Source organism: Urocitellus parryii, chromosome 3 (genome assembly GCF_045843805.1).
Source record: "Urocitellus parryii isolate mUroPar1 chromosome 3, mUroPar1.hap1, whole genome shotgun sequence".
In the NCBI taxonomy this organism is placed as follows: domain Eukaryota; kingdom Metazoa; phylum Chordata; class Mammalia; order Rodentia; family Sciuridae; genus Urocitellus; species Urocitellus parryii.
This window is the reverse complement of record NC_135533.1, coordinates 50,487,596-50,510,765: the sequence shown is the minus strand read 5'-3', so window position 1 is coordinate 50,510,765 and position 23,170 is coordinate 50,487,596. Positions and strand designations below refer to the sequence as shown.

General features: G+C 34.7%; 1 protein-coding gene across 1 annotated transcript in view; it reads left to right on the top strand.

Annotated features, from left to right (window-relative positions):
* Nucleotides 1–21,268, top strand: part of Grm8 (glutamate metabotropic receptor 8) — a 738,202-nt gene extending 716,934 nt beyond the window's left edge. Inside the window, exons 9-10 of the mRNA XM_077796710.1 lie at nt 14,910–15,156; nt 21,219–21,268. Coding sequence (XP_077652836.1) covers nt 14,910–15,156; nt 21,219–21,268 — 297 coding nt within the window. The remainder of the gene's footprint in view (nt 1–14,909; nt 15,157–21,218) is intronic.
* The last annotated feature ends 1,902 nt before the right edge of the window (nt 21,269–23,170 follow it).

Sequence of the window (23,170 nt, the reverse complement as noted above, 5' to 3'; positions counted from 1 at the left end):
ATAAGTCACTGTGTTATACATTACATCTCTTGAATTGAAATTTTGTATTCTTGATTAATAACCCCCCAACCTACCCTATTCTATCCCAGACTCTGGTAACCACCATTGTATTCTCTGCTTCTATGAGGTTAACTTTTTTAGATTGCACAACCAAGTGGGCTCCTAAAGCATTTGTCTTTCTGTCTCTGGCTCATTTCTCTTAACATAATGTCCTCTAGTTTTATTCATGCAGTTACAAATAATGGGATTTCCTGCTGATTGCATTTAAATATTTATATTATGAAAAATGAAATCTTTGCAAATTACTCTCAGGACAATGCTTATGTGTGTTTTTTTTTTCATGAATCAAGAATACAATATGTTGCTATTAAGTGTAGTCACCATGTTGTACATTTGATCTCTGAACTTTTTCCTCCTATTTAACTGAAATTTTGTACCCCTTGATCAAAACTTTCCTTACCTTCCACATTTATCTACTTGTGTCCCTGATAAAATTCTTTTCTACTTTTTGCTTCTACTATGTGATCAGTGTTTTAGAATCTACATATGAGTTAGAACATGGAGTACTTGCCTTTCTATGCCTGGCTTATTTCACTTAATGTTTTTCATTTCCATCTATGTTGTTGCAAATGATGGGATTTCCCTATTTTTACAACCGTAGAGAATTCTATTATGTATATTACCACATATTATTGACCTATTCATCCATTTGGGAACATTCAGCTTGATTCCATACCTTGGTTACTGTGAATAATGCTACAATAAACAGTAGGGCCATGCACTTACTGTTCCAGTCTAAAGACTACAGACTCTAGCCATATTATTTGGGCTGGAAGCCCAGTTCTGTTCCTTCCTTGCCTTATGACCTTGAACAAGCAGCCTAATATTTCTGTGCCTCAGTTTCTTCTTCAAAATGGGTATAAACAGAGAACATCCCTCAAAGAGTTGTGTGAATTTGCATAAAGTAGAAATGCATGTAAAATGCTTATAAAGGGCCTGTTATATAATAAATTATTGCAAATACAGTTTCTTATTATCCTGGTTTTTAAGTGTTGTCCTCCTTTCTGATATTCTGTATCTTAGGTTTTGCTATAGTGGATAAAGCAGAAAAGTCTCATTTTTACTACCCTAATTAGGGTTTTCTGAGTTTCTAACTGGATCCTGGACTTAGCCAGGTGACCTAATTATTGCCTTTATCTAGCTTGGTTGTGTCTGTTACAGCCTTCTTACCCCTGATCAACATACAGTGAAATCAAGGAGTTTCTGAATCCTTTATATTTGACATAAAAGCTAAAGGCAGAAATGCTTAAGGGAAGATATTGATACTGAATAACATTAACACCAACAGTTGTGTGTTATTTCAGTACATTCAAAACACATTTTTATTCATTATTCACACCTAACCCTGTGAATTTATCAGGTCAGGAATAATTTTTCCTGTTTTACATATGAAGGACAAGACTCACAGAAGTTAACTTTTTGGCCTGGGTTTGCCATATTCAGGGATGGCAAAATTTAGCATGCAACTTTGGTTTCTGGTTCTCTCAGTAGAATGATCTTTCAACTGCACCAAATGGAGTCTCTAGAATATATTAATCAGCTTTTGCTAGTGTGTGCTGTTTAATAAATAACCTGATAATCAGTAGTTTGCAAAAGAACAATGTATCATTTGTCACCTGCATTGCATGTCAGGGCTTACAGTTTGACTGCTAAAAGACAGTTCTCATCTAAACTGTACCTTCTTTAGACAAAAGTAAAAAGCAAGGACCAATCAGTCATTCAGAGATGCTTAAAGATTCTCCCCCATGCTATGTAAGTTATATTTGCTCTGAACTCATTTTCTAAAACATCACATGATACCAAGGAAGTATTAACATTCAAAGAAAGGAAATAAGTAGTTCCAAAGTTTGGGAAAAGTTTAATGCAAAGAGAAGATTAAGCAATAGTTTTCTTTTTTCTTAGCTATTCAAAAATTTGAAGTGATTCTTCCTTGAAAATTTAATAGGAAATATATCTCAGTACTTTCCCTAACCAAAGACTAAGGTCACTGAACTTAGGAATAAACTTAATGGCCTGGGATTATGTTTGATAGAATGGACACTTTGTTAGAACATGGTAATAATGTGAACAAGGTCAATCATTACAATGCATCTGAGAATACTGAAACTTCATTTTTCTACCACAGCTATAGAAACAATTCTTTATCCTGCTCATTCATCTCACACTAGTCAGAGGGGCTGACTAACCATTTATTTGATGCATTCTTCCACTTGTAGAAAAACAATTTAATATGCATTTAGGGCCATTTCTTCCTCCCTTTGTTTTGGCATCTTCTAATGCCTAATTTTCTTAAATATAGAGTCAGTGAAAGAAGAGCAAAGAATATAGTGAAAGTTCACACATTCTTGGTATATTGCTTTGAATTCTATAAAACACTAGTGACATTTATCATTTTGTTCCATTTTGTTTATATTGGTTTAAAATTTATCAATGAGACCATGTTACAAGTGGTCAGAGTACTCCACCACTGATCAGGTCCTCCACAAAATTAAATCTACACACATTTTGGTAGACTGCTAGCTTCCTGTGCCACACTCCTTTTTCCTACTAACAATTTTCTCCTTGATCAGCTGCTACATTTTAAAAATTCTGAATAAAAGGGTGAAAAGTATACAACCATTTTTTTTCTATATCATTGAAAGAAAGAATACTCAATATTCCCTGTGTAGCAATTAAAGATTTCACTTGATTGCAGTTATTCTGTAAATGAAAGAAGCATCAGTACTTTGAACATAGTTGTATCTCAGTCTATCATATTTACCAATGGAATAACTTATCCACATAATTCTTTATCCCAACTCCTTGGAATACAGTTTTATTAGCATTACACCATGAGAAATGCCCAGATTGTTCTCCAGCTTAAAAATAGTTTATGTTTCAAAATTCTATTTATTTAAATAGAATTGGCTTGTGGAATTTGTGTGTTATTTTATATATATTGCATGTGATGGTTGTCTTTATGCCATCTGCAAAAGTCTATTTAACTAATGACTTTTACTGAAATATGGGACTTTTGCAATGAAAACTTCATAAACACTGTTGGGATGTTGGTCACACCATAAAAATCCTAGAGATGAAAAGTCTGGTTTTGAATATAAAACATTTAAATAAATTTGATGCTATTATGTATAAACCAGCTATGATAACTAAACATTATCCAATAATAGCTGAGTTTGCTTTTTATTATCTGGAAAAACACAAGTAACACTATTTAATACTTGTAGTTTCACACTTCAAAAAATCCTGATCCTCTCATAATAAAGTTTGGTCCAACAGCCACAATTTTCAAATACTTGGACAAGTTTTATTGAAAAAGATCCCTATAAACATTTATATTAATTCTGGTACCCTAGTAGACTACAAGGCATTTATACATAGAATATGCATTATGAGATATGAGGAGCACCCATCCCTCCTATGCGTGAGCTACTTATCATTCCTGGGCAATGGTGCTCAGATCATTGAAGTCTGTGAACATAACTCTTTATATTTATTTGAAGTGAAAAATGGAATGACTTATGGAAAATACAATATAATATAAATAATCTCTTACAAAAAATAATATGTTTAAAAAGGCATATTTTACAGAATTTATAATTAGATAATGAACATGTGTTAAAATACAGACCATGATCATGAGACTAAGGACTGACACGGGGTAAAGGACAACATCACTGGAAATGAGGAGGTTGAGGAGGTGAGAGATCAGACGGCTAGAACTCCCATGTACATGGATGTGAAGTTCATCTACATCGTGAAGGACAGAGAACAAGACTGTGTGCCAGAGCCAGGATCTCAAATGAATGAGGACAAATGATTGCAGGTTCAGAAAGAAGCTTGAAAGGGGATATACCGTATATGATATGATAGTTTAAAAGGCAAACTATTTAAGAAAAACCCTGAGTTAATGATCCTGAGACAGCCAAAGATCATAAGAAATGCCCTACTGTATCATCTTCCCTGAAGGATATGGATTAAAAGAATAAAAACAACCATTACTTGAAAGGCTGCAGGGGAAATAATACTCTTCAGAAAAGCAGAGTTTCAGTTCAGGCCACAGGGCAGAGGCAGGGAGAAGAGGCTGGGGATATGGAGGAGTTTGTTGTAAAAGAGGATTTATAGGTGAGGGAAGTGTAAGGAACCAGGTGAGTTTCAAGAAAATTCAGATAACTCTGATCCATGGCTCAACAGACTACCAGGGTAATTTTGGGAGCTCATTGATGACCACAGCAGTAATCCTCTGCGTTTGCTCTGAACACAATGGCAACATCAGTGAGGAAAGACTTAGTTGAATAGCCAATGGGTGACACCTTCAGGGCCTAAGCATGGTGCCACTGTGTGTGGATGCCTGAATCATTGGCAGCCAGGATATTGGTGAAGCCTATCATGTGCTATTCTCACTGAAAGGAGGGAAGTCTGGGCTCACCCTCCCAGATTTAGTGGCTTGCAATTTCTGATTAATTTATGGTCCTAGATTATTCTAGTTTCTTGGTTCTAGCTTATATTTCACAAGTCTTATAATATGAAAGACGTGTAGGATAATATGAAAGTTATTAAATGACTTTTGTGACTGACTTGAACTTTTGTGGGAAGGACTTTGGGCCAATTTCTCATTGAAGATTTTACAGAAGACTCCTCTCTTTCCCTCTTTTGTAGTTGGCTCTTTCAGGTGCCCGGTCCCAGCAATCTTCAAGTCCTGCTAGGTGCTCTGTTCAGAGTATATTCCCCTGTGAAAGATGGATGAAACTCTTCAGATTTAAATAGGATTTATTTAATGGAGGAACCAGGCCCTCTTTCATGTCATTGAGTTTATAGAAGAATGTGTCAGAAGAAGACTGTTAACTGAGACCTAGAAGTGTGAGCACTGGGCAAGGCATTCTGTACCTTTCACTGGTTGCTATTTGAGACCTACAACTTCTATAGGCTGAGATATCTGGGTCTTTCCAGATGTTTGGACCCATAATAATTTTGTCTTTTCTTAAAAGAAGCTGTAATTACCATAATGACTAGATCTCCAACATAAGGATATTAGTGACCTTTGTGTGATAAATATATACTGGAGCAGATTGTTAGTCTGATATGAGCAGCATGGCTTTACCATGGATAGGTACAATGACTTACAGAGGTCACCATGTTTACAGATGAAGTTTTAACTTCCCTGAATACTTCAGCCATGACTGGTATCCAGGCAGGGAAAAGATAAAGCCTTTCATGGTGTGTCCCAATGACCTACTTCCTTCAATTAGGACTCACCTCCCAGTAGTTCATTCAGTTACCAAGAGGATCATTCGCTTTTAAGGCCAGAGCCCTCATGATCTAGTCATTGCCTGAAAGCACCACCTGTGAACCTTGCTTCATTGGGGAACCACAGTTTCAACATAGCAGCCTTTTGGAGAATGTTCCAGATTCAACCCATAACATTCTGTCTACAGATTTCTGCATTCTGATTTTCATATACAGAATCAGCACAATTCCTGTGAAATTATAGCAGTAGGGAACACCTGGCTCATATCTATACATATATATTTTTTTTCTTTCTGAGAACCTTGGCCCCACTGAATACTGGCTGTCTTGACTCTTCTCTGAGACTTCCAAAATGGTCTCCTTTAAATAAATTTTTTAAAAAATTAGAAAAAAAGCTTTATGTTTTTCTCAGTTATTCTTAAGGGTTGCTTAGGACTAGTCTTTCAGACCCAGAATTGCAAGTCCTTTATCTATTGAGATTTTAAATTTAATGACAAAAATAATGGTTTTCATGATAATTTTGCTACTTTTTATAATGAATTATTCTTTCAGAATATTTATATATAGTTTGATCTATATATCCATCTAACAATCATCTACTGTAAGGATTTTTTTTCCACTAGCTGTATTGTATCTACTCAGGTTTTTTAATTTTTATTTTTTAATTGTATTTGAAATGGTTTCATGATTGTCTTTAAGTATATGCTAAGTCCTGGTGGTTCATTCACCTGTATTTGTGAATCCCAGTGTAGCTGCCAACTATGCTGCCTCTTCTTGTCATCTGAGGAGATGGAATGGTGCCCATGTGGAAACCATGTGCTGCTGGTTATTTGTCTTCCCAGTGTAGACAGTATTTGTCCTTTTGCTTGTCAGCGGTTCCCTCAGGTACTTTACTGCCCCAGCCTTGTGTAAACTTTGTGATGAACTCCTTCACTCAAAAGGTTACCTTATTTAGCTCTTTGGGCCCATGTTTTCACCATGATTATCCTGCCAAGTTCAAATGTACAGTTCTAAGAAAGTTTGAACTGCTCTGGGACCTATAGGGAAGTTTGTAATGAAGAAAAGAGTTGATTATTAATAGAAAAACCTCTCTAAATTCTTAAAGTTTCAGTGCTTTATCTGAGTCTGTGTTATTTTTAAGACAGTTGGCCCAACTCTACTTGAAAGAGGATGATCTTCTGTTTTGTGGATGCCTCACATCACGCTGATCCTGATGTTTTACGTCTCTCTGTATCTATGTGGTATGCAATAACGTTTGACAGTTTATAGAACAACTCAGTGCCACACAAGTACCTGCCCTAAGTTACTGATGTAATTCTTTTGCCTTCTAGAAAGTAGCATCTGTTTGAACAGTGATTTAGAGCCTATTATAAAGTTATCATTGAATCCATTTTCAAAATGTTACATTTCATTAAATAATAAAATCTAAATAATAAATTTTTCTTAAAACTTAAATTTCAGCAAAGTTTCCATCTCTAAACAATGATAAAATCCCCCAAATGTTTTCTTTTTCCCTTGTTGCCAGACCATACACTCTTTCTATTTCTACACACACACAAACACACACACATGTTATATATAATTTAATTACAAGATAAATTTTTTACTTGTGATAATTTTCTTTCCCTTGCTTATTGCTAAAGCAAATTAAAATTTTATTTGTTCTGTTGTTGTAAATATTCTCTCATATTTTATATCTGTTCAAAACATGATAAATATTTCCATTATTTTTATTCTTAGTACTCACCATGCTGCTGCAGCATGACAAAGGGCTAGAAGTTGATAGGGAAGCATGAATCCATTGAGAGAAACATGGAGGAAAACACCTGTAAAGGAGAAATGAATAAACAGTTGAAAACTAGATGCTTCATATTATTTGCATATACTCCAGTAGAAAATGCAACACAATTGTTCAATAAATTATTTTTATTATGTTTCTATAAAAAATTCTCATATAGAATAATTGAAAGTTAAATACTACATTTTATTTAATAATGCTATGCTTTAAAGCACTTTGTTTATAACATTCCTTTCAGGCTTTAATAAAAATAAATTAGTAATGCAAATATTAACTATCACATTTAATTATAAATAGCCATTGTAAATCTAAAATCTGTTTTTATTCCTCTAGAAGATCTTGGGTTTCCTTAAAAATGTACTTTCCTATCCTTAGAAAAGTTGCTTTTCTACTTGTTGGTTGATGCTACTATGTCTCTGCAGCTATTATCACCATTACCAATAACCCGAGGTCAAGGATTCAGAGTTCATGTGTGGACCAGCCCAGTGTTGAAGACACAGTCTTCATTCATAATTTTGCAGTTGTAATCTTTGATTTACCCTTCATTTTGCAAACATGTAGTCAGAGTGAAAGGGGATGTGATGAGAGTCAGCAAAAACATCAGAGCAAACTGATCTCCATAGTCACTAATGAGAACACAATGTACTTTCTCTAACCTGTTGATGGGTCTTCAACACTACCATTTCCCTGATAGAAGAAAAACAATACTCAGGCTAGTGATTCTTTCCAGGCAACTATGATTTTATAAATGTAATGAACCTAGAGTTTCCACAAACATAAAGTTTATTTCTTTACAAATACATATTTTTGTCTGTGTATTCTTATGAATAAGGCTAAACTGCTGAAGCTGGTTTTGAGAGGGTAGTGCTGTTCAGGATTTATGGCATGAAGAATGAAGGAAGATGAATAAAGAACAGGATCAAGTTTAAATGACAATAAGAGTCACTGCTTATTGGTCACTATAGGCCAGGCTCTGTGACAATGTGTTATGTAGGTTGTCTCATTACATGCTTTGAGTTAGGGCTGCAGAAGCTTAAGAACAGTGTTGAGTGCATTACCCTCAGTTATAAGTTAAGTGGGAAAGGGGATCTCCCAAAGTGGAGCGCCTAAAGCTCTCATTTTCCCAAAGTAGAGACCAATGACTTTTAATTAATACTGACCTTTGCTACATTGGAAGCAGAATGGCCCATTGTCGAATTTACAGTATAAAAGAGCATCATGTTTTTCTATTCTTCTTTGCTAGCCTAGAGATTGATTTGAGAGGAAATAGGGCCCCCAATTTTCTAAACTTTAGTCTCTCTCTGATTTATTGTTTCCTTTTTGAAACTGCATGGGTTATTTCCTTTAAATGCCTAACTTAAGAGTAAGAACCCATAGCAGCTCAAAGAAAATAGAAAATTTATGTCATCTAGACAGTGTTTGATGTGCTGAGTTTGGAGCACTGAAAAGCACAGGGAAAAATATTTGTATGTGTGGAAACTTTATTCCAGTTAGGAAAAGTAGATAATATAGAAATTAAATAAGAAAAATACACAGACTTTTGATAAAAAATGTTAAATGCTAAGAAATAAAATAAAGGTAAGAAATGCTAGTGGAGAGGCGATGGTGGCAATTTTATGGTACATTCAGAAAAACTCTCTTGGAGAAAGAACGTTCTAGTAAAGACCTGAAGGAAGTGAAAGAGCAAGCCATCAATTATGAATAAATATAAAAGCCTGAAAGCAGAAGCATGATTGGTCTTTTCCAAACCAGCCACAAGCCAATATGACTGAAAGAGGACAATTAAAGGACAGAATAAAAGCCAGATGAGTTCAGAGCTCCTGTGGTCACTGTAAGGACACCATCAATGGGAAGTCATTGCAGAGTTTTAGCATAAGAGTGATAATCTAACCTGATTTATGAATAATGGGATTATTTTGGCTTCTTAATCAGCTAGAACCACTGAAAGAGAGCACAGGTAGAAGAAATCCCCAGAACAGCAGTACTGATGATCCAATGAGAGATGACCATGACCTCAAGCAATGTAAAATCTGTGGAAATAACAGACAATGACCTAAGAAAGTTTTAAAAACAAAATCAATAGAATTTGGTAACAGATAGAGTGGGGTTTGAAAGTAGAGTTGAGAACAGTTTCAATTTTTTGGGTCCCAAGCAGTAGAAAGGTAGAATTGACAATATGGGGGAGATCATTGAAAAAGTAAGTTTAAGGGTGGAAGGTGAGAATCAGAGCTTGTTAATTGTTAGAGGCTGTCGGACATCCAGGGCAATGGAATTTCCTGAAAGAAACCTGGAACATGTGGACATACAAATGATTTTTTTTCCAAAGGACAAGCTATATAATTTGTGTGGTCTAGTGAAAAATGAAAATGTAGGCCTTTCCATTCAGAAATTATTTAAAATTTAAAACACGGACAATAGAGCATAAGTCCAGAAATAGGGTCTTTCTTGAGTATGAGACCCTGTGTATAGTTATAGTGCTCACCCAAGAAGCTGATTCTTGGGATCAGGGGATTGGCGGGAGGCGGGGGAAGGGACAGGGAGAGAATGAATATGATGAATGCAGATGGAGGTGGGTGGATGGATGGAGGGATGTGTGGATAGATGAGATGGAGAATGGTTGAACAAAAGTTCAAATACTGAGATCTGGGTACTTCAAGGAGAACATGTTCAAACATACAAGGAGAATATCTTAGAATTGACTGAAAGGAAGAAGCCAGGAAGGAATTTTAACTAAACAAATCAGAAACAATGGTAAAAGACTTGATATGGGCTTGTTGACAGATCTTTGGTGTCCAGCTCAGCCAGAAAATTTGAGTGTTTACCCCTCTTTTTGCTGCTTCTCATTTTCCACAGCAGTTTGGTTAGTCTGGCTTGTGGCACAATGGGTTCCTATAGGGCTTTACCATCCACAAGGCATTACTTGAGTGTTTCGGTAAATTTGGCATGAACATTGGAGTCAGTTCTAATAATAAATGAGATTTTGAAGTTCACTGGCAAAGTCTTGCTAAAAAGCAGAAGAAAATCCATTTTTCTAGGCAGGTGTCACTTTGGCAAACAGATGAGGAAATAGATAAAAGAGACAGAGCAAGTCAGGCTGTGTTAATGTAGCTTTCTAACTGCTCAGGCTGTGTGCAAAGCAGTCAAATAGAATCTGGCTGACTGTAGTAAAGAAGTGAGATTAAACCGTCTAGGGCAAGGCAGAAATGCTCTGGAATAAGTAATGAATGTGTTTATCACATGGCACAAAGCTGCTTTGTGTCTCAGGATTCATAATAGGCTACTATAGCTACTGACATGTTGACATTGTACCAGGTAAAATATCAGAGTCTATGGAGTCTATGCGTTCATGCGGCTCAGAGAAAGTAAAGACTGACCTTTATCCTAGAGAAATAGCATCTCTTCACTCCTTGCACTTCTGGGAGCCTTTAATGATTTTAGGTCACGACCCATATTCAGTATACCCTGGATGTGTGCAAATGACCCCTTTATGGAATGAAGAGGGAGCTGTAGTAGGTCCCAGAAAAGATGTCAGGTTTGTATGCTCCATTGTGCCAACTCCTCTATGTCTTATCTAAAGATTTCTTAAATCTGCTTCAGTGCATCTGACTGCTTCAAAATGTCCATGGGGCATGAAGGCAGAAGAAATGACAGGCCACAAAGGATGTGATAGAACAGATATTCCTCTTTCTCTGCATATGAGTATTTTGGAGTTATAGGGCAGGAGGAGGCTCATAAAGAAGAATGGAATAGAGGAACTCTAGATAGGGCAGAGGGGGTGGAGGGGAAGGAAGGTGGTATGGTGGTATGATCATTATTATCCAAAGTACAGGTATAAAGACATGAATTGGTGTGAATATACTGTGTATACAACCAGAGATATGAAAACTTGTTTTCTATCTGTATAATAAGAATTGTAATGCATTCCTCTGTCATATATAAAAAAATAAAATATATATTTAAAAAAAGAGAAGATTCCTTCCTCAGTGTGTCTTAATGAATTTATGTGAGTTAGAAGAGTTGATATGATCCCCTCCTCTGCATCCTGCTGGTCTGTAATTCTGAGACAGAGAGCTGTTGTATAATTCTAGGAATATAGCCTCCACTGACTATGGCATTGTCATCAGCAAATAGAGTTGGCATTTGGACAAAATTTTATTCTGTCTACTTTGAAGTGAGATTACAAAGGTCTTTCCTAGACATCAGTTAGAAATTAGCTATCAGCTCTACATTAAACAAACCTGTCTGGTTTGGATCATTGGCTAATTGGTCCAGCTTTTGGCCTACACACCTGGAAGAATGTTTTGTTACTGTGTTTTCAGATTCAGGGTTAAAGGAGTAAGTAGTCTTTGTCGAGCTACTATTTTGTGATTACAAGAGATTTTAGAAAGATTCTGTCATCCCACCATGTAAATCCTCTATAAGTAAAGTATTACCCTACCCCATTTTATAGATAGTAAATTAAATGCCAGAGAGGAAAATAAAATCACAGATTTGTCCAATTACCAGGAAAGCTTTATTAGAGTTTGTATGATAGCTTGGTTGGTAGGCTTAGGCTTTTATCACCTGCAAGTCAATGTGAGAGTTTATCTGTAAACTTCTTTAAAATTTTTGTAAGGGATGGTGCTGGGATTTAAACCCAGACAAGTCTGTTGGAATATGCTATTTCACTTTATGATTCAAGTAATTAGAATTTTTTAAAAGTTATACAATTTTCTGGGAGGTTTTTTTGTTTTGTTTTTTTTTTTTTTAGTCAGTGCTCATTTAAAATTTTTTTTTTAAATATAATCCCTCCATTCTTCAATATGGAAGACCATCAGAATCCTATCATTCATGCTAGGGAGGATTTAGTCTGTCTAGAATGATGATAGGAGGCACTTTTATTGTGTTGTTAGTTTTGATGTTGTTGTTTTCATTGGAATTACAAAATATGTGAGTTTTTCATTTCATTAAGTATTTAAAGATGAAGTTCAAAAACTCACTCTGTTCATGGTTCAAGGCCTTATGATAAAGGCAGGGACACCATAATGTTTTAGAGTTTAGGGTATGATTTTGCATAGATGATTTTCTTGTATTAAACTTACATTAAAAAGTTTTAGACTTTAATCACATAATTAAGATCAGCATTTTAGTGTGATTTATAAGTATAATGTTTAATGGAGAGCTTGGTATAGTTCGCATAGTACTGCTTGATTCTCATGTCAATGTTTATTGCTTTTTTTTTAGAGTTGGCTTGCCAAAAAAGTAGACTGCAGTAATGCATTTAATGAGGAAGCTAGCATTCCAGAATCTTTTTCATTCCTAATACTTAGCAAGATTAAAGTTTACCATATATTCCCAAAATTATTCTGAATATGGAAAATTTATAAGATTTTAAAAATATAAAGGTATTTATGTACTATTTGGACTAGTACTACATATTTTTTAGGAAGACTAACCAATTAAGATATAAAAAAATTCATATGACTTCATCACCATTTCACCTGTAGATTTTGTTTGTTGTTGTTTTTAGGCTAAATTGATGTGGCAGGGTCTGATGGGACAAAACTAATATCTACCCATTCAAGGGGCTTTGGGATATTTATGTATGTGGGTTCAGCACTCTTTCCTTATTTTCATGCCCTTCCTCTGCATAGATTTTTTTTACAGCACTTCTGCCTTGAAGTTCAAAGAAGATTAATGAGCACACGAGAAACGTAGGAATACTCATTTTAATAGGTTACTTAATAGTAGACAGCAAACCTTAGGGAGACTGATGTGGTTTAAAGGCACACATCTGCATTCCATTTGACCTTCTCGATTGACACGAATTTGATATGGGATTTCACTTGTTGGCAGGTAGCATGAGATGTCATAACTTAGAAATTTTCCACTTGGTGAGGAATGTATTTGAATCAGGTCTCTACTGGGGCTGGTATCTGTGAGCCTACCCTAGAGTCTGGGATTTACAGCTTATAACTTTGTTTCTTCCTCAAAATGTTACAAATCTCTATGGTAACCATTAATGATGTCCACATGATGGAGAGAGACATTATAGGAAGCCTATTTTCTATAATTTGTGTATATCAAGGGACTCTTATAAAGATTTTCATATACCTAAAATTAGTGAGAAATTTTGGAACAACTACTTATTCTAGAATCTTGCATAGTTTCTTGGGGATATAGAAGGAAAAATACAGGCTACCTGTATTAAAGAATTTTATATTTTGATTATACATTTCATACAAATTAATAACGAATTTCATATAAACAAATATAATTATAAAGTTACACATTAGAAAGTGTTCCATTATTTTTACTTTAATGCATTAGTGCTTAGCAATAAAATGGAATATTGTAATTGAGATACAACTTATCATGGAATACTTCCTGGAGTAGGTGAATTTTGAAACAGTCCAATCAGAATCACTTTATGGTAAGGTATTCCCATCCTCACAGAGGAGGGCATTGCTGGTAGATAATTGATGAGCAAACTCAGAGATATGCATAATATAATTTCACAGACAAGGATAGTATCTTTACTATTGCAGGAATTTTTCCTCATAGTTTAGATAGTTTTTACCTCAAGGCCACATCTGTTAAGAGAAACCATCTCCTCTAGGAAAAAAGGAAACACTAATATTGACTCAGATAGCTATCCTTAGGAGTAAATTTTTTAAATACTTTATTAAAAGGAAACAATTAGGTTGGCTTTTAAGATGGCCAGATGAAAATTGGCTCCTTTTCATTTTTGAAGGTATTCAAGTGAGTGGATCTATTAATGAGGATTGTAGACATGAGAAAAGGGGGTCTTTTTCACTGACTTAGGACCTGGTTTTTCTGTTGACTCAGTGTCCTAAGTTTTTTGGGGGTAATTTATATTTTGAGCTCAGGAAAGAAAAATGAATGTGGAATAAAGATTTTCTGTTTTAGTTTTTAAAGATTAAAATATTGTCATGTTTCTTTCCATACCAGAGAGAAAAACCCAAAGCAGTGATTTTTAAGCTTGTTTCAGCTTCTTAACCTCCAGGCTATACAAAGAAAAAAATTTCCAGAGACTTCTTGTGGGCATGAGAGCAGGTGATTTCTGTGGGAATGAATGCAGAGAGAGAATTTTCAAACACCGTAACCAGGACCCTATCCCCAGAGTACATGTCAAATCTTAGAGGAAGATGGTCTTATATACTTTGTAAAAACACCTGCATTTATTTTGATATGATGTGATCATTGAGAAACCTCTGAAGTGTTCTGTGCTCTTTAGAGGGGCTGTTACAGTATCAGGTCCTAACAGCTTACCTGTGATTTATCAGGTTTGCTGGTTGGAATTAAGTAATGATGTGAAAATGAAACACAATTTTTTTTTTTAAAGCAAGGGTTTACAGTGATGATATTCTAGAACTCTCCACTCCCAGTCTCTATTTTCATTCTATACAATTTACCCTTTGGGGTAAGTACTGCTACAAGAATAGGATTTGACTCACTGTTATCTCCTGAGGAAGACCATGTGGAATAAAGTGCTAATGTTATGTCAGACTGATTCTGTCTCTTTCCTTAGGTAGCTTATTTATGATCCCAAAAGGAAATAAAGCTCCAGAGTCTTAGTTGTTGGTCTATTTGTTTTAAGGAATTGGGCTTAATAAACTTTACACACATACTTACTCACACACTTGCGGGTTGGGATATAGATATGCCATTTCAATAAGTAGTTTCTAGAGCACATTTACTAGAGAAGCTGGAGTAATTTTTAGAAAATGGTATGCTATTGGCTTTATCTCCTATTAGTCAAACTTAACTACAGTGATTCTCTCTCTCTTTTTTTTTCTCCCCTCAGATGTACATCCAGACAACAACACTTACTGTTTCCATGAGCTTAAGTGCTTCTGTGTCTCTGGGGATGCTCTATATGCCCAAGGTTTATATTATAATTTTTCATCCAGAGCAGAATGTTCAAAAACGCAAGAGGAGCTTCAAGGCCGTGGTGACAGCTGCCACCATGCAAAGCAAACTGATCCAAAAAGGAAATGACAGACCAAATGGCGAGGTGAAAAGCGAACTCTGTGAGAGTCTTGAAACCAACAGTAAGTCATCCGTAGACTTTCAGATGGTCAAGAGCGGGAGCACTCCTTGATAGATGTACGTTGAATATTCTTTTACTAAGTCTTGGGGACTATGCTACATGGTTCTGGGGGCGTGGAGGTAGCCACACACCATGAGACCACACCAACGGTCAGAACCATTTGAGAAATGAATTATTGCCAGCAGATTGGCTGTCACCAGAATGCAAACATCCTTCTGTAAAACATGGTACTCAGATGTTTCTTTCGAGGAGTTACAGAGCCTGATGTTTGGAACTATCTTCCATTTTTAAATGATCTTTTGACATTTAGGAATATTTTACCCTTTTGAGGGGTTCAAGATTGGCTGCTCTTTACATTTTGAAAGGAGCATACTCCTGCAGACCTTCCATAAATAAATGATGTCATCTGGATCCTTAGGGATATGAGAAAACTAGTTAGTCAATACGTTTAATTAAATCACAGTTAGTACTTGTCTCGCCTCTTCTTTTAGCATCCCTCAGTTTCCTTTCTTGGATAGGCTTTGAGAATTAGAGCTCTTCTCTGAAAGTCAATGACCATGAAAAATGAATCTTTGCTACAACCACACCCTCTTCTCCTTTCCTCACCTACCTTCTGCTTCTCCTTCCTTCTACCACCCTAGAAGGAGCACATGATGACAATATACTGATTTTCAGGCTGATCTAGTAGGATTTAACTCATCCATGAAAGTCCATCTTCATATCTGTGGGAGAGTAGCAAATAGATTGAAGATCTGTATTGCAAAAAGTAGAGTATAGTAAAAATTGTAAACTTTATATTACTAGGTTCTATAGGTGTCCGCCCCAACAAAAAAGGAAAGCTGAGGTCTTTACATTAGAGTGGCCTCCAGTCTTTTGAAAATACAACATCAGTATTTAATATGCAAAAATACTCTATTCCTCTCAGTTTCCTTCAGCAGGCTGTATCCCCTGCTCACTGTACTGTTAACACTGAATATAGAAGACTAAGAGTTGGTTTTATTTGGCTTATTACTCTAGCAACTCATGATCTTCAGTGGTTTCCTCCCCTTGTATAAAGATTTGCAGGTGAGCATTGCTCACTCCAATGTCCCATACATAAAACTAGCATCAGATTATTAGCATTGCTTAATTAAACTCATTGACCTGGAATTATTGGCCAGATTGGCTCTGGGAAGATTACCTATGGATCACTAATACCAAATTCAGTCACTTTTAGAGAAAGGAAACTTATAAGAATTCCACAAATACTCCCCCAGTACTCCCTTGTCAACATGCAACCTTGAGAAACTGGGAGAGAAGGTGCAATGAGGATGGATTTTAGTGACAAATTGTTATAATCATCTCTCATTAGAGCTAGGCAATTTGCTAATAATGGGCTTCTTTTGGCTCTTAGCAAAAAATGTATTATAACTACTATTATGACTACTATTAAAGGCATCAGAGTAGAATGCTTGTGATTTGAGGGCAGAATTTTATCTGTTTTTCTACCTGGAAAGCAACAGTGTAGGAAGTTAAAACCTATTGCAGGATGCCAATAAACTGCTGTTGGCAAAGACACACTAGAACACTGGCACCTCTCAGTGGGACTTCTCAGAGTCCATTGTACCTGTATTTCAATAACAGCCCAGAGACTGATGCAACATAGTTTTAAATAGGTACAATCAAACTTCCAGTGAAGTAAATACCAATCATCCCAGACTCACCTATGGAAAATGATGAAAATAAAAAGAATAAATAGATTCTTAAAAAGAAAAATAAATCTCCAACATTTCCTGTTTTCTTTGTGTTATTTTCTCTTTATGTTGAAATGGAAATAACAGCCTGCAATCATTTCTCTACTTTCTCTAAAATAAATGTGGAAGGTTTCAAACATGAGGCCTGTTTGGAGGGTAAGCCTGTAATGAGCTGGAAGGTAAGAAAAAATGGATAGATCAAGACACAGTCAGTGACTGCCTGGACAAAGGCAAATGGTATTTTGAAGATTTTAGCATGATCTTTTTTTTTTTTTTATAGGAGTGGTTTAGGTTGAAGTAAATTGGGTTAAAGTGATAGTAATTTGAACATTCAGGAGATACAATATATGAAACCTTCACATCGTCCCATAGTCCCACCTCAGGTCATCATGGTCTGCCTTTGTGTACTTACATGACCATCCTATGATAAAAGGGTGGATTAGTGTGTTTTAAAACCAAGCTTGTAACTCAGTATATGGAAATCCACATGAGAAACCAGACATGGGTATCATGGGTTCCTTGAGTCTCACTTACCCTTAGTCCATGTACCTTGTATTAGTGAGAAATCTTCTGATTCCCAAACCCACTGAAAAGTATTCGTGTGATTAATAACTTGCATGTAATGTTTTCTTCTAAAAATATGTGCTGTTTTTAGAAGTATAACTGAATATTAGAGAAGCCTTTGCCATTGGATTATGGGTAACAAGCCCCTTACCTCCTCACATTTAGAATACCTCCTCTCAAAACAAGTAGAGTCTGTTCTTGATGATCCGCAGAACCGTATCCATGTTGCTGTGTCCTCACACTTTCTGCTGCCAAACTTCTGTTAAGTCATCAATACTACAATCAAATCATGACATATAAAATATGGTTTTGTAAACTATAAAGCAACCAGAGGATAAATGTATGGGTATCACTGCTGCCTTAAAACTGTACATTGTTCTGTACTTAATAGGAAAGAGTATCTTGGAATTCAATAACTATTTTTTGGCAGCCCTTTTTCTTTGGTAAATATGTGGAAGATTTTTATGATTATGGCTACAATTCCATTGTTGGGATTTTTTTTCTTTCTGACCAAATAGTTGTGTTTTTAGACATATAGAAAAATACTTTTCTTTCATGGTCACAGAGCCATATAAGTCCTCAAATTTCAAAAACTCATCTTAAATGTGACTTGTTCATGTCTGAAATTCTGATCACATGTTCAAGATTTAAGTTTTCAAAATTAATGGACTAAACATAAGTAATACGAAACTGGAAAGAAAATCAATTTGCTGAATTTGCAATCTACTACACTTTATGTAAAAAAAAAAAAAAAGGACATGTTGTTTCAGAACAGGGTGTGAAGGGAGTTAGAAACCAAGTTGGTAAATATGAATTTTGCCAATTCTACCCAATTAACCAATGCTCTATGTGATATTCCTTAAGCTGTGTTCATGAATAAGTTATGAAAACAGCTGCTACTGGAGGTAGATTTTGCTTTCTCCAGCATTTGAACACAGTGTGGTATACACAAGGAGAGCTATCATTGCTGTACTGAGAAATTGATTTTCACATACGCGTATTTGTTGCCACTGTAAAAATTCTCCTTATTAATTCATCTATGCATCTTTAATCCATTTTGTTTTTTTAAAACATCTGAAATAAAGATGCATGCAGGAATTTGCTAATCATAGTTGGTTCCTTGTCATTGCTTTCATGTTGACAAAAATTTGACAAAATTTTTTCCAGAACTTAATTTTTAGAGCCAATGGAAAAATTAACACCAATTTCCTATGAATTATAATCTCATTCTCAATAGAATTATACCATGTTTCTTTTTTAAAATTACTTTGGATGTTCAAAAAATAAAGAATGAATCAATGATTAGCTACAGAACTTCCAAATTAGAATTATCCTTAAAGATGGTGTGACCCACAACATCATAGGTTGAATGACTTCTTCACATATCATCCTTTTCAAGGTCTTTCTGGTTCTTGTTCCTCTGCTTTAATCATGATTTTTCCTTTCTGTCTTCTACAAATTGTATAATTATGTGTTCTTCATTTTCAGATATTGTTGGTGATACTGAATAGTAGAAAAGATGAGGAATACTTTTAGTGATTATTTTTTTCTAATATATGATCATTATTCTTCACTTTGTCTACAAAGGTTATATGAAAGTCCTTCAAAACAGAGCTCAAAGAAATTTGGAGACACATGAGAGCATTATATAAATTTAAAAAAATTTAAAAGTCAACAAATATAAAAATCATTTTGCTTCCCTTCATGCCAAACAAGTCTAATAGATCCTACCTTTGGGGGAGGGTGAGTTGAAAAATAGGACTCCACATTGGTTCTTCTAAACTACTTCTGTTCCTCTTTAGACACCATTTTCCTTCGTACTCTCAAACACCCAATGCGTTATTCATTTTGTAGAAAATAGAAGATAACATAAAATCAGGTTTATGTCTACTTCATTTCTATAGCATCACAATAACAACCTTGAGGCATGAGCAAGGTAGATAATTATGGCTGTTTTTGTTGTATAACTCACAATATTTAATGACAAAAATCAGTGAGAATGTCTACGATTTGCACTCCTTGGGCTCTATGTGTTAATTTCAGTGACTGTGGACATTGTAGGACCTTGATGTCTATAAGAACTTGTCAGGTCAATCACTGGTGAAGAAATGAGGAGTGATTATCCATTATTTCAGAGGATTAGCTATGTGATTTCTAATCATTTTCATTGTTCAGGAACTAAATTATTTTCTAAAAGTCTATTTCCCCCTGGATTGGATTTATATATTGAAATACAAACATGTTTTACTTTTTTATACAATCATTCATTCCTAAATTTCAGTGAAAAGAAAAAGGACATCATGTTTGAGTTTTAGGATCCAGATTTATTTCATTATAGCATTCAAAAATACAAAAGAATTTATGTATGTAGATTTATTTTCACTGGTGATTTAAACATGAGTACAAATTTGATACAGGATATTTTGTTATCAATATCTAATAGTCTTATAATAATGAGTTTTACTTCAGAGAAAGTCAGTAATAGAACAATTAAATATTAATGTCCTTCTTTGAGTCTTTATTTATTTTCTAAACATCTCCATTTGTATACTTTGGGTAAAACCAAAACAAACCAAAAATATGTACTGCCAAAGCACATACTTATTTCAAAGTTTACAAATACTGTATGTACTTGACATTTTATCACATTCACCTCTAGAGTATAAAATTATTGTTTATTTTTTAAATGGAAGATATATTCATGATCAAGGCACAGTTAATTTGTGTATGTGTGTGTGTGTGTGTGTGTGTGTGTATGTATGTATGTCTGTTACAACAAAGCAGCTTATCTGTGTTAGAGATTCTATACATCCTTCACAAATTTAATTTTACATAATCTGATACTCTATTAAAACTTAAACTTTGAACTGCTAGAAATTGTATTTCCATAGAACAGATGGGCAGATATAAAGTATTTTCCAGAAATGAGGTACAATTTCACAAACTGGTTTCTCTTTTTTTTGTTTGTTTTCAAGTTTTAAGGAAATAAATTTGTATTTGTTAAAATTTTAAAAAGTAGGAAAGATGTTCTTTACAAATAATTGTGATCGAATGTGTATTCCAAGCAGAAAAGCAGGATAAAAGGCTTTTCCTCTAATATTCCATATCATACTATATTTGTGTTCAATAGGAATGAGCTTCTGTTATTTAATAAAAGAGTGAATTGTGGGTGGGGCTGCAGTTGTAGCTCAGTGTTAGAATGTTTGCCTAGCCGTGTGAGGCATTGGTTTCCATCTACAACTAAAAAAAAATATTTTAAAATTAAAAAAAGAATGAGTAGTGGGGAATAGATATGTTAAGAATTTCATAGTGGGTTATTTTTATTTAACCTTTACTTGGTTATCAGATCAGACCCAAGGAATTGAGGTCTTTGGTGTAGACTATAAAAACTTTTTTTTTTAATTTGGTAGGACAGATAAGTTATCTGTTCTTTTATTTTACATACATGTAAATCTTTGTTAGTCAAAATTTACAGTTAAATATAATTTTACCTAAATTTATTAAAAATTACCATTTTATATTTTTACTTTTCTGCTAATTCTCCAGGAAATGAGAAATGAAACTAGTAGTTTTTACAGACTAAAATTTCTGCTTGTCTTTTTATCTCGATGATCATTGAATTCCTAGTAGGTAGTTTAAAAATAATGAATAATATGATTTAAGAACTGGATATCACAAAACTATCATCACAGATTTGCATTTTAAAATTATATCAATAAAATAATTTATTAGTATGCTATTAATTTGTCCTAATTTATCCCAACAGCTTCCTCTACCAAGACAACATATATCAGCTACAGCAATCATTCAATCTGAAACAGGGAAATGACAATCTGAAGAAATATGGTATGTGATCTTAAACAATGAACATGAGACCACAAAAACTGACTCCTGGAGATCTCCATAGACTACAACCAATCAAATCAATATTCAGTCTAGTAAGGAACAAAAATTAGCCATGAGCCAAAAGTATCAGTAACGGGGAATGAAGAACCCCGCTTTATAAAACACAACCAATGAGTGTCAAACTAAAGTATTGCTTCCTCATGAGAAGTTAAAAAAAATCACAAAAGGAAAACTAATGTTAGCTTGTGAAAAAAAAATATGCTGTTGAAATAAACCATGTCTGATGTTATTCTTGTAAGTATTTTTCTGTGATTGTGAGAACTCCCATTCCTGTCCCTCATTGTTCAACTTGTATAAGATGAGTCTGTTTCTTGTAATGGCTGACCGGATTGAAGCCCTGGGTTGTGCTAAAAAATAAATGCAATGATTGACGCATGCAATTTTTTATACAAATAATTTATTTCTAATAATAAAGGAATGTTTTGCAAATGTTGAGAGTTGTTTCGTTCCAGTTTTAAAGCTAAGGCAAGCTCTTCTTTCCAGTTGGCACTTCTATTGGTATTTAGCCCCTTCCTGGTGTCCAAGGAATTGCCATTTCCTGAAGGAATGTGTTTTTGTATGTTTGTATATATATATGGGGAAAATTGTCTTTTATTTCTAGATGAAAAGAAATTGCTTGTGTAAGATTTTGTGAATATTTCCAGATTTCTGTGATAGCTTTTCATAGTAACTGCTTCTTTTATGAAGAATCAAGTAATAGCTTGAGGTAAATTGCTTCAAGTTATTATAATTAACAAATGATGAGTTAAATTTTCCTTCACAGAATCTGATATGAAAAATTCCCACGTAGAAGTATATCAAAGCATCACGGAAATTCTACATTACATTTCTAATTCAAAGCTTCTGCATAGTGAAGTGCTCCCTGGTATGTGGTGTTAACCTTTTCTCACCTGGGCTTGGTAGTTGCTGAAATCAGTGAAGTAATGGGCCTTACCCAGTGCATTTTCTGAAGCACGGAATTAGCATATTTATTCCCTTGGCATCACTAAAGAAACCACAGTTCAAGTAACATGTCAATGCTTTCTTATTTTCCAAATGAAAACATTCATTGGTTCATAGAACAGTATCATTAAAGAGAGAGAAAACAGGGAGCCTGTCTCATACTAATAAACCGTGCCAGGATAGATAAAAGGAGCCTGTTAATGGCTCTCAAATCTGTTACCATTTTTGTCATGGGCTCCTCTATTCCATACAATCCCAGTCATCCATCAAATCAATGGGTCTCTACAATCATTTTGTTAGTAAATGTTCTCTCTGCTGAGTTAGCTTGGATGGCTCATTGAACCTCTTATAGATATAAAGAGCTATCTGTGCTCTGTAGCTTCAACCCAGATATTAACAGTCACTTTATTTAATAGAGATGGTTGAAATAGCGTAGCACAGGCGCCTTCCACATATAACCACATGTCCTAGCTACTTAGGAAGACATACTGCAACAGGTAGAAGGAAATGAGTATTAATTGACCTTTTATTGAGTTTCTCCTAATAGTATTTATTCTTTTAGATAATATTTAAATCAAAGAGTAGAGGTGTCATTTTCATGTCCTCAGATAATCTGAATTACTGATAATACAATCTTGTAATCAGAATCCTAAACCCACCTCTAGGTGTGCCTTTCTAAAAAAGACCTAGACTAAGCAAAATAAACTGCATATTTATTGTACCATGTAGTTCAGTACCAATAGCCATACCAAGAAATAATTAAAATCATAATTTTAACTTTTAAATTGACAGTTTTCTTCTTATTAGAGATTATTGGTAGTTTATAAAATATTTTGACCTGAGTTTAAGTATCCATGTATTTGGGTGATA